Source organism: Rhipicephalus sanguineus, chromosome 5 (genome assembly GCF_013339695.2).
Source record: "Rhipicephalus sanguineus isolate Rsan-2018 chromosome 5, BIME_Rsan_1.4, whole genome shotgun sequence".
Classification (NCBI taxonomy): Eukaryota; Metazoa; Arthropoda; class Arachnida; order Ixodida; family Ixodidae; genus Rhipicephalus; species Rhipicephalus sanguineus.
In genome coordinates, this window is record NC_051180.1 from 26,892,902 (window position 1) to 26,905,707 (window position 12,806).

The 12,806-nt window shown below is 48.4% G+C and overlaps 1 protein-coding gene across 9 annotated transcripts in view; it reads right to left on the reverse strand.

Annotated features, from left to right (window-relative positions):
- LOC119393392 (AMP deaminase 2) overlaps positions 1-12,806 on the reverse strand; it is a 90,405-nt gene that overhangs the window by 62,951 nt on the left and 14,648 nt on the right. The window contains exon 1 of one of the 9 annotated variants that reach the window (XM_037660380.2): positions 441-777. The exons of the other annotated variants lie outside the window; for them this stretch is intronic. Within the exon in view, the coding sequence (XP_037516308.1) occupies positions 441-486 (46 nt within the window). The 5' untranslated portion in view covers positions 487-777. Of the gene's footprint in view, positions 1-440; positions 778-12,806 lie in introns of those variants that run through there. 9 annotated transcript variants of the gene reach the window in all.

Below are 12,806 nucleotides of genomic sequence, written 5' to 3' on the forward strand. Positions count from 1 at the left end.
TTTCTTTCACGTATACCATCCTTGTTTTTCCACATATCTCAAAGAAATTGCCTTGTTTATTTCTATCTTTAGCGCAATCGTGTCTCATATTTTTTATTATCTTATACTCGACTTTTCTGTTCATTTTCTTACTTATCGCGCGGATTCTCTTTCGTTGTTTCAGTCGTAATTTTTGTTGGTACACTCTTTATACCTACGATTGTTTTTATGTAGTGTAAAGGAAAAAAGAAAGAAAAATTCATAGCAGCGTAGACAAAGGTACGCTACATGTTAGAAAAAGGTACATGTTAACCTTACGCGAAGTATGGTTAACATGACTATTGCACTACTGTGAACAACTTCCGTCTGATCGCAGAGGCAGTGCAGATACGTGAGGACTGACTAAATAAAGGAGCAAAGCGCGCGTGAGAGAAATAATGGAGATAAACTGTTGTACCCACCGGCGCTGCCGCCAGCTTGTGGTTCCTCTTCGTCCTTATGCGGCATCGCGACAACAGGCACGACAATCGCCGACCACAGTTGTTCGTGCACCGCGAACGGTGCGCTGTTTGGAGCTCGCGTGGGCCGCTGGCCAGATGTGAAGACCACCGGGCAGCACGCCCGACACAACGAGGATTGGTTGCTACTCCCTATACAAGCCTCTTCCTTTTGCTTCGTCACAGTTTCAACAAGTGCACGGTAAACGTATACAAACTACGCAAACCTAAAGAAAGACACACACACGCGGCGGGGCTCGAAAAGTAACAGGCGTACGCTCCGAGGTATGGACGCCAGAAACACAGCACAGACACACCAGAACCGGAGATGCGAGAGATAAAAAAAGAAATGAAAACGAAGAGGATATCGGCGCGTCGCTAGCAGGTATCTACACCTCTATGCACGGGAGGAGTGAGCGGAATACGAGAACGATCAGATCGCACCGTCCTGTGCGGAAGCTCCGGCAGAACTGGAGTGCGGCTGCTGCTGCTGGCGAGGGAGTGTTCGCGAGAGACACAACTGAGAGAGGAGGAAATGGGGGCTCGCCGTGGCGAAACCCAGACGCGCAGGCAGGCCCGTGATGCGTCGGCGTGCCATTCGGCCCGTTCCCCGACCCGCCTTGCACGAGGCCCAGACGCGACGCCGCGCCCTGCCGACCGACGTAGTACGCCGAGGACGGCTTCGTTTTTCTTGCTCTTGCGGCTACACGTGAGCGAAAAAGAGAAGCGGGCAGGCAGGCAGCCAAGGATGCCTTGCCTCGGCCGCCGCAGAGCAGCTGATCCGCTTTCTTTGGCCCGCGACCGCCGACGGCTTCGCCGTCTCAAGGAGGTCCTCGCCACTCACCGAGTACGATGGGTCATCCGCCAACCCGTCAAGCAACAGCACGGATGAGCCTAGTATATCTCAACGTTGTTCTCGTCGGACTCTCTTTGCTTATGATGGATCTCAAAGTTCAGAGGAGTCGAAATACAGTTCACTGAACCTATTCCGTTGCAAGAAACTTTCCGCACCCGAAGATATTGCGTAGCACTGACCCCGTTTTGTAACTTTTGTATACGCAGGGTTGACATAGCGCCCATTAAGAATTGTGGCGTGTCCTCGTTAGTAACGCTACGAAGAACGTCCCTGCTGTTTCCAAAACACCGTAGTAGCTAGTAGCCAGACTAATAATGGAACAAATTAAGTTTTTCTATGCGGCGGTGAGACTTGGCCTTCCCGTCCCAACGTGGGAGCGGCCCGCAGTCTTGCCCCTATAGAAACGGGGTGGAGATTCATCTGGACCCGAATAAAGTTTACTACCTACCTACCTATCCCACAATATACCGGACGATGAACGAAAGAAGAGAAATCTTTAAGGGCGCGTTTTTCTTTGTTAACACAACATTAATGAGAACTGACAGACAATCAAGCCAAGCAAAGTATAGGGGATGTGATTTGTAGTAATTGTCTTATAACTGGAAAGAAATTAAAGTGGACGGAAAGATAACTTGCCGGCGGCAGGGACCAAACCTGCAACCTTCGAATAACGAGTCCGATGCTCGACCAATTGAGCTACGGCGGCGGTCATCCTTCCGTCCACTTAATCGGGTATATCTGCGCATTTGAACCAGGGAATGTCAATCAGCGCCGCTCGCGGCAATGACGGCGAGTGTGGAAGAACAAAACTTTATTTGCGCGAGACTTCGTTGCCTCGAAAACAAGGCAACGCTGTGTGGTCGGGCCCCTATTCCAAGGCACCGCTGGCCCTCGCCATCCTTTCGGCCCTCCGGACCAGCCTGAGCTGGTCCCCGAGGGCAGGGCTGGACAGCAATGCCTCCCACCTCAATCTGGTGTTATCCACCTCTTGCTCTTCGGTATGAGCCGTGCACTCCCATGTGATGTGGTAGAGCGTCGGTGTGAAAAGCCTGGTAATCAGCAGAGTAATATACTCGCGAGTGTGGAACACTCATTTTTCTGCCTCCTGACGTCACGTAGCACGTGACCATTTTACGAGCTGGCAGCTGACCAATACCGGAGGATGTATTTCTGCCGGTGGACTATGTGTGCTATACCACGGTTTGTAGTGAAAAATCTGCATTTTTGCAGGCGAAGTTGAGGCGGTAGCATGGCGACGAACACACATGCCAGGAGGATACACCACGCAGCGTGCGCAAGTGTGATTCCCAACGTGTGTGTGAATTGCATACTTAATTTTGCTGCTGACAGATGCTTCGACACTTCGACCCCGTTATCGGGCAGTTGCGTGTCTAAGTTTCATGCGCTTTCCATTCGTTACGGTGGAAGCGCGACGTCCACGTTTCAATGCATATAAATACACGGACGATGATAAAGATGACAATCGGTTTCTGCAGGAATGTAGTGCGAGCACAAAGAGATGAATGGAAGAAAAAAAAATCACCGTGTCGTCAGTTTCCGAGGCACGCACAAAGCGAGCCGCCCAAGTGCAACGGCGGGGTTGGCTAATGCACGGACCCGGTAATGGCTCGACCTGCAGACCGCGAGTCCCACCGCCCGAGGGCCCCGTCGACACACCCAAGTCACATAAAACGTGCGCAGAGAGGAGAGCAGGCAAGAAAAAGGAGAATAAGGAAGAATACACGCTAAGGACTCACAAGGCATACTTTATCGGTCAAGACGCCCTATATTATACTCCCCTCACTCACTAACTTGTACACGAACAAAAACGACGCAACGAAGTCACGTTCGCGCGCTTCATATTGCATTACATCGTGCGACACCCTAAAAAGCAATAATGACAATAATAATAACAGTTACTCGTGTTTTACAAGCTACAACCGCCATCTCATTTTGAGGCATAGCGTAGAGTTATGTGCATCGTGTATCACAGCGCAAGGTTTAGCTCACACCCAGAGAACCACTGTGTGAACGTGTTGCTTCAGACACCGTTTAATTGAAAACATCAACGGGATCAATCTGCCCGCAAAGCTCGACAAAGCCCAGTCCCGATCACGAACCACATTTAGCCAACTTATGATACCGAACGCGGAAGCGCCAAGTGACGAAAATCTAGAGAGAGTAAATAATTCGAAGCTGTAAACTCCATCTGTTCGAGTGCTGACTTCGCGATAGCAATGATACATTTTCCCGCCTGCACCCCGATACCCGCAACACACACAGACAGCCTTTGCAAATGATTGAAGAAATACAAAACTCAAATTTGGTTAGAAAAAGGGAAAAATTTATATTCGTGCAGATAGAACAAAGAAAGAACAAGAAACATCGCAATGTAAGGACGCACGTTGGCTCTTGACGGGATCTCCCGAGCGTCTCTTTAAACATGTAGGCAGACAGTCCGTCCCCTCATGTCGACGTAATAACACTTTCATAAGCACAACAGAACCGCAGCGAATCACCCCTCTTCAGTCAAATGACGCCGCGGTCAAAGGATGCCCTGCCGAGGTGGGGCGCGGTCTCAGACTCTCAATGCCGGCAGACGAGGAGTTGGTTTCGCATTCCTAGAAAAGAGTCTGAACTGCGCACGTAACGTTCAACAAGTGCAGTACAAATACAAATCGAAGCAAAACGGAAATACAACAGCCTTTCAACTTCGGTATTCATATCTGTTTAGATGCAGCCGCAACAACGTCATCAACACGGCCCCGAACGATCATTTTAGACCCGAAATGCAGTTGAAAAGAACATGGGTCTCTGACCTGGGTGGAGCGACCGACCGGGTGAAGAGATGGAGCCTCTTCGCTTCCACCCCTGATCCCGATCCCTTTGGTCGTTTTCAATAAAGTTCCTCGCTCGCTCTGCACCGGATATAAGCAGAGGCATCTATACGACGCTCTGACGTCAGAGGAATTCCCAGCTCAACAGATGCCGCACTGGCGATGTTCGGTACATATAAGTTCGTGCACGACACACTTAAAATGGGGGAACGGTCAGACGAAGCATAATAAGAAGGCTGCCAGGGCTTCTATTTCACTGTTTGAGATACAACAAATAAGGTTAAGAAAAACAAGGACTACAGATGTTATTCATTCATGTCGCGCTTAGTTTATGTAAAACTAAGCAACGCAACAAAAAAGAACGCGAATAGCTGCGTATGCATAGTGCTGCGATAGCGCGAATGTTTTGCCTGCGCCGCGGCGTCAGCGACCCTTTCCCGCGCCAGTCATGCACGTGACGCGCAGCTAGCGCGAACTCGCCCGGCAATTTTCGTGCGACGCGACGCATGCAGCGCAGCAAAGAGCACTCATCCGCAATTCGCAATGCGAGGCCTCGCAGCTCCGGCTACGCATGTTGTCGAAATCGTTCTTCGCAGTTAACGACCCGGCCGAGTATTACGAGTAACTAATGGATGGCCACCGCTGGCAGGCATATGAACGAGGATAATACGTGCCTCCCGACACGTATACAACGGGTGAGAATTAATGGACGGCGTTACATCAATGCGGATACCGCTGAGACAGGCATGTCTGGAACGCTTAAACGACGAGGTATATGGAAGTAAGCTTAAGCAGCTCAGGAAGAAGACGACTGAATCCATGCAAAAGAAACTGGGGGGGGGGGGGGGGGGGGGGGGAATGAAGTTAGAAATAGCGACATAAAGGCTACTGTGTGTCTGTATTATGTGCGGTCTTACACACAAACACACACACAATATATATATATATATATATATATATACCAAGGCCGGTCCCGCGGCCGAAACGTCAGTCCTTTACTGAACAATTTTTCCTACGTGCTTGATTTTTTTCAGCTATATATATATATATATATATATATATATATATATATATATATATATATATATAATATATATATATATATATATATATATATATACAGGCAAGGAAGATAAGGCACCCATAAGTCACATAACATGGATTGTGTTTAGCTGAAGTACTACAAGGGAGCGAAAATAGGAAGCGGAGACGGTTGTGGAAACGTGAACGCCATACTGCTGCGAGTCTATATATATAAAATGAATCGATGCACGTATTTCGTGAGGCTGATTGCGCTCGCAGGGTGAAACGGTACGCGGGAGAGAAGACCGCACTCGAAAGGCGCTTATAATGTGAAACTTTTCTGTAAATATGAAGGGAAAGCTATACAGAAGGGGGAGCTTTTGTACAGTCAGCCACAAAAGTTTACGGACCACGCGAGCGCGTGGCCAAAAGCCTCTTCGCGACATTTCCGCTACGTAAGCGGCGATCGACAGCAGCGCTACGCCCAAGACGCATCCCTCCCTTAATCGATGGCCTGGCTATTTGCCCACTGGGTACGAATATTTGACACCTTTCACTTCCTAACGCGACGCGCTCTTCGGCAGCCGTAGCTACGTGCTTCTGTCTGGAGAGCAGTCTGTCAGACTAACGGTTATCTGTCGCAATCTTTCTCACAAAGTGATAGGCACCCAACGGTCCACCGTTCGATGCACGCCGTGGTTGCTTTGATTCTGCTATCAAAGTAGAAGTGTGACGCTCGTACTGCAGATAAGCGCATTGCGGGAAAACAACACACTAACAGTGTTCTGCGTGGCATTAGAATACTGATATACCTGTCAATAAGAAGAAGACCCGTTTCCGGCCCAGCGCTGTGGTCTAATGTAGATGGCGTACTGCTAGGTGGCGCGGACAGGCAGTTTGGCACGCGCTCGCGTGGTCCGCAAACTTTTGTGGTTGACTGTACATGTATTTCTGCGACAAGCACTGCCGCTGCGTTTGACAGCGCTTTCGAAATGTCATTCTATAAGTCATTGTCAGATTCCGCCATCACGTCCGCTCTGATTGGCAGAAAGGGCTGACAAGGCCTCTAGGATTGGTTTAAAAGTAGCGCCGTAACATAACCTGACTATGGACAGCCGCGGTGGTATAGTGGTTACGGTGCTCGGCTGCTGACTTAAAAGTCGCGGCTTCAATCCCGGCCGCGGCGGGCACAGTTCGATGGAGGAGAAGTGGTAGAGGCCCACGTACTGTGCGATGTCAGTGTATGTTAAGAAACATTAGATGGTCTAAATTTCCGGAGCCCTCCAGTACGGCGTGCCTCATAATCATATCGTGGTTTTGGCACGTAGCGGAATTCGACAGGGCATCCGCCTCATCCGGGTGCTTCCGTTAACGCGAGCAAACCCCAGTGGCCGGAGTCACGGTTATAACTCGCGTTTGAAGTTCGGTGGTGCGTGAACAATTTGTCCCGAAGCCACTTTCAGCGTGTACGTGACAGCTACAGCCAGCCAGCTAACCAGAAGAAGAAGCACGGACGATCCCACGATATACGAGCAACAACAACTGAAGAAACAAACAAACAAGACAAACCAAACTAGCCAGACCGATTTCTTCATCGTGCAGTGGTCAACGAGGACCCCTTTAAGTGGCCTGCATGCCGCCGCCTGCGACGGCGCCCGCGTCTCGTCTCGCTCGAAGCTGTATGAAGATGCGCTTTCGCGCACACAAACCCACTAACACACGCGATAGTCAGAAGCACTCCGAGCACGTAAGAACGAGAAAGAAGAAGCACCCGCGAGGCACGTCGCTGTTCGCGTAATGATAAGCGGTCAGCTTATTTACATGAAGAAGGCGCGCTGACGGCGCCGGCAAGGCGCCTCTCAGCGATACACGCGGCAAACGTGTCCGCGGCCCACTCGAGCGGGCGGCCAACAGCATACACGACGAGTGCGGCCGAAGAGTTTTATTTGTGGTGCTTTCAGTTTGTCAGAATTTATGACTTTTAAACTACGACGATTTTTTTTTTTTCGAGTTTGCTAAATTAAACGTGCCATAATGTTTTCAAGCAAAAAGCTACTTAGTATAGTCCGATTAGGTACAACTCAGATTTCTTCGGTTTGAGGCGAAAGCCTTAGATGACTCATCAAACACGAAAAGGGACCGTCAGCGTCAACACGACTGATGCAGAAAATCATAATGTGATGCGCCACCCCACGACGTCACAGATCGCCAAAATAAATGACGTCATAGTGACTCCAGATGACGTCATCTCATGACATTGTAGCTCGGTCCCAGGTGGGCCGATAACGGAGGCACATGAGGTGCAGAAGGCTTTCGGGGGCGGGGGTATCAATACGATCGACTGAGAAGAAAAGAAGATGGTTTTCGCCTTTGAGTCATAATTAAGCGAATGCATAAAGATCCCTGCAAGCTATTTTTTTTTTACGCTCAGCCACCGCCGGGCGGGCTTTAACCGTGTGTCCAAACGGAACGAACGCTTGCAGAACTCATGAACACAATCCATGGTTAAGGGGCGACGAACTCCGCGTTCGTCATTTCGACCTGACTATAGTGGCGCACATGCGCGTCGACTCCGCGCATCTCGCAAGCATGACACATGCTGTCAAGAATGCCTGTTACAGTAGCGCCGACATAGTTTGGTCACGGCAGAGACTAAACCCACAACGTCGTCACCAGACAGCTGCGATATTATATGTATAGTCACGCGACCGAGGGATCGTGCCAACGACATCGCTCATCCTTGAAACAGCATTGTTCAATGTCTGCTGGCATATATACCTATGTTTCCATCCGGAGGGTTCAGCTTCTTCGCACGGACAGCTGCAATGCAGGCGAACATGCCAACGAGAAGGCTTTTGCCGGTGAGGGACGGGAACGTAAACAGCAGCAACCGAAATAGAACGCGCGTCTTTCCCGCGCCTGTTTCATGCTTCGTGGGGCAATGCATAGTGTTATGTCGACTGCGCACTCTCTCGCAGCGCGTTTAGAGCAGTCCTCACTTATTTATTATTTTTCGTTTAGCTTCTAGAGCTCATTGAACCGGCACCAAATCAATAAAACGAAACAACTGAGATAGGGAATAACAAATCCTATAGATGTAAAAGAGAAAACGATCCCGGCCATGCTTTGCACGGACGGACAGTCATCGTAAGCGTAACGAGATTTATTTTGCAGGTCAGAAGGCCAGCGGTCTTTCTTTGAAATGGCAGAAGGCTGAAGTCACGTATGCCATGAAAACACTGACCTCAGTGATTGATTGGACTGTATTCCTCATGTGCATTCTTCCGTGCGGAACGAGAGCTCGCTCTCTCTCTTTTTTCCTCCCTAAGCCCCAGTGTAGTGTATACCAAACCGGGCCTTCGTCTGCAGACATCCAAGCATTTTCCCTTCCTGCTCTCTCTCACTTTCTTTCTTTTTCTTTTTTTGTAAGGGGTGAGGGGGATAGCGTATTAATTGACGACACCACGCAACCGAAAGCGGTGACAGGTTTTCTGTCAAGACTCAATAGTAATCGAATGGACGCTTGAAAGAAGGAGACACAGCAGAGGATATACACAAGACAAGGCGGTGTGATTAGACCAGCAACTCCGCAGCCATGGGATTTAGTCGGCGAGACAAAGCTAACTAAATTGAAGGTCGCCGATAGAGGAATTCGTCTTGCAGTGGTCACAGTAAATTACAAACGTAATCTATACAATCAACCACCTTTAATCAAAGCAACACTAATGACAAGCGTCTGAGGCTTCTTGGTGTCGGGTAAATACCTATACATGCGAGGGCATCATGGTTGGACTACTGTATTCCTACAGTGGTCAAGCCCGGTCATGGCTAAGACACGGAGAGGCCACTAAAGGTACGCGAGGGGGCAAAGCGCAGTTTCGCTGACGGACCACCGCGTCGCCAAGAAAATAAAAACAATTAAGGTGCGCGCGCGGTGGCGCGCGCTAGCGGGCCGGGAAGCTGGTTGGCAGCGCGTTCGGCTCCAGCGTCGTCGACTCGCTGTGCCCGACGCCTCCTACGAAAATAGCTGAGCGAGCTAGCGCAGCCACGGACCCGCGCACCCTTCTCCAAGTATACACTGCGGCCGTGTTTACCTGTTTACTCCGCAACGACCTCACCCCGCTATTGCGATAAGCCCTTCCCGCGGTGAGAAAGCACGCGATGCGCGGATTGCGGCGAGCATCCGCAAGGACGCTGCTCGAATACATCGCGAAAGTAAGGCGTCGACCTTTCGCTAAAGGAAACCGCGCTGCAAGCCTATGGCGAGTGTTTAGAAGCGGAAGAGGCGGCAGCATGAAGCAAGAATGCTGACGGAAACAGGCATGGCCTCTGCTCGGCCTCAGCTGATGTCTTCCGACAGGCTGTGCGCGGCCATTTCCTTCCTGAGCAGCTCTCAACGGTGTTTACACGGCTGTCAGCGACTCGGCAGCTGTGTTTCTTGGATACCCTACCGGCGAAGTTTTTGTGTTCACAGCGGTCAATTAAGATCAGCGGCAAAAATCAGAGCCGTCTACCAATTACAGAGCAAGAAAGTGAAATAATAAATGAGCTTAAACTTATAAATAATACTCTGAAAACTCTGGTGTCGTTAATTTCACCACCATAGGTTGATTAATCTATGAGAAAATCGATATGAAAAGTTTTCCGCCGAAATTACCGATGGCGACGTCACAGATTTCAAAGTGTTTATTTCGTATTTTGGCCACATTGGCTCAACGAAATTCCCTGAAACTTTGTATGTTAAGCCTCTGGCTATTTCGAAAGAAAGTATCATTCATTTTTGCCGATTAGAAACTATGTAGGCCCTAGTAGACGCCGTCAAAATCTATGACGTCACCACGACTGATGTGGGAACTTGAAGGTGGCGACGCCCACCCGCATTTTCTTTTCACGCGTTTTCTTCTTTACCAAGCGTCTCCTCTCAGCAAGCGTGGTGTTTTTTTACTATCGTGAAAGAGCAACTTACTAATACGAGAACACTTACTTTTCTCTTTAATATCCCTATAATGTACGCGCATCGAAACTCACTCCAATGATGGGAGTGCGTTTCAATGAGCAGCCCAATAACATATCATAGAATTGCGGACCGCCCTAAAGCCCGGAAATTCGCCACGGTTATGTGACAGCTAGCTAGTTGAGAAATGCGTTCATAAAAAGCATAGCGCGAGCGGCTTTTGCCCATGCGCATCGTAACACTCGATGACTTCATCAGCTGCACACAATTTAGCAGCCGCCACCGGCAGTTTATACAGAACAGCAGTAAAATAAATGACATACAGTTGGCGTTATACCCTAAAGACCAGCCATAAATACGCAGGTTTCACGAGCAACGCAGTTAGATGTAATTCGTGTTTATTCAGTTAAGTTTCTTTCTTTCCAGAACACTGGTTGCATACATAAAAATCCTTCACGATGCGACGCACCCTATCCCAACTAACTTTGATCCAATATTTTGTACGTACCGCAGCGTTCAACTATTCAGTTTTTTTCCGTGAGCTATTACCAAGTGGTACTCTGCCATACACAATTGAATTTGTTATTGACTAGCATTGCCTAACTCCTGTGCATATTAATTTCCTTACTATCCGCCATACTTGTACCTGTGCAAGTTCCGCAGCAACGTACAAATAAACAAATAAATATATAAACAACGACCCGGATGCGGTGACAAACTTTGAAGCCGTCAAAAGTTAATCAGTCTTTCTTAAAGCACTCATGGTAATAAAGGGCACCGTTCCCGCTGACGTCTTTATTTTGCATAAAGCTCTTACCAAAATACGTGCAGGATGAGATAAAACAATTCGATTACAAAGAATAGCTGCAGCTAAGCGTTTTAAGCGCCTCGTTAAGCTTTCAATGCGTGCTTGCAAACTGTATAGCGCTCTTGTATGAACTATACGAAGCATCACGGAAAGTTTTCGAAGCAAAACATGCCTAGCGAAGACTGTCTGAACGCACGTCGACATAGCAAACAAGGGAGCGCCCGCAGCGACCCGGTTTATCCAGCAAAGAAAAAGCAACTGCTCTTCCGTCGTTATACACCGGGAATGTATGTCTATCTTATATACCACAACACAAACAGCACAATGCCACGCCGGAAGCCTATCGTCTTTGTAGAACACAGAACAGGAACCGTCGATTTCGCTGCAAGTACATTGCACAAGCGGAGAAAAGTTTCTGCCGCACTCTTTTTAAAAGCTCTTCGCGGCGGCTCACAATTAAAGCGTCCAAACGAGCTTGATACGGATCCTCCCATTAGCTGTAGCCCCATTTAGAAGTCGCCAGCCGCTCCATTAGAAACATTTAAGGCCCTGAGCGAGACATCGCTCGGGCGACGACACGATCCTCCCCCCTTGTTAACGTTAAATCGAGCCCAAACGCGATCAATTTCTGTGGTCGATTTTAAATTTTCGGTTACCGAAACACGGGCCACTATTAAGAAGGTGCGCCTTCGCCATCACAAACTGTCGTATCCAGAATGTTCTTGACAGTGCGCATACATACATACATACATACATACATACATACATACATACATACATACATACATACATACATACGTACATACATACATACATACATACATACATACATACATACATACATACATACATACATACATACATACATACATACATACATACATACATACATACATACATACATACATACATACATACATACATACGTACACATACATACATACATATATACATACATACATACATTAAAAAGTCAGCACACAATATAGTGCAAGACACCGGTAGGATAAGGAAACAATAAAACTGCACGAAATATCAATTCAATCTACAGACAGAAATCGAAAATGTAATTTCCAAGCGATTCTACAAAGTTAACATCATCATATAGGTACTACATTCCATTCTTCGAATTTTCTGGGGAACTTAAAGATGTTTAGTTTAGCAAGGTAAGAACAGAAAGTAAAAATAATAAAGATCGACCCGCGTGCACTTGGGGAATAAACGCGACACTTGAGGACGCGCTGTTTAGTAGAAAGAGCCCAAGACTCCACGAGCGCCGAGAGATTAAGCCTGTGCGCTAAAGGCTCGATTGCACGCGCGCGTAAAAATACGCTCCGTCCTGGCAAATGCACAAGTATCACATTCACGTCGCGTCGCGTCGCGGGAGGAAACAGGACACCCCGTTTGTAAGGACCCACTGGCGTAGTTGGAACGGGTGCCGAGTTTGCGCGGGGCTTTTGCTCCCGGGTCACCGTGACGAGGAAGCCACGAGGTGTACTATTAACTATCAAAACACGCGGCACGCGCGACGCCATCCCACGGCGCATCGGCGCCGCCTATATTTACTTCAAGATTAAGGCTTCCGCGCGCCAACTCGGGTCTCCTGCCAGTACAATTTTCGCGCGGCATTCTAAAGAAGATGACGACATGAAATTCTCGGGCTGGTCAAAGAGACTTAACCCAGAAATGAAAAAAAAAAGAAAAAAAGAAAGGGCATTCTGTTGAATATTGAAGGAAACTGGAATGAACACTGCGACTGACAATAATAGTCGCGTGTGCTAAATTAAAAGCATGCTATACCCACTTCTGCTATAGCACTAAGCCGACTGATCTCGAGGCAGTCGGCCATGGT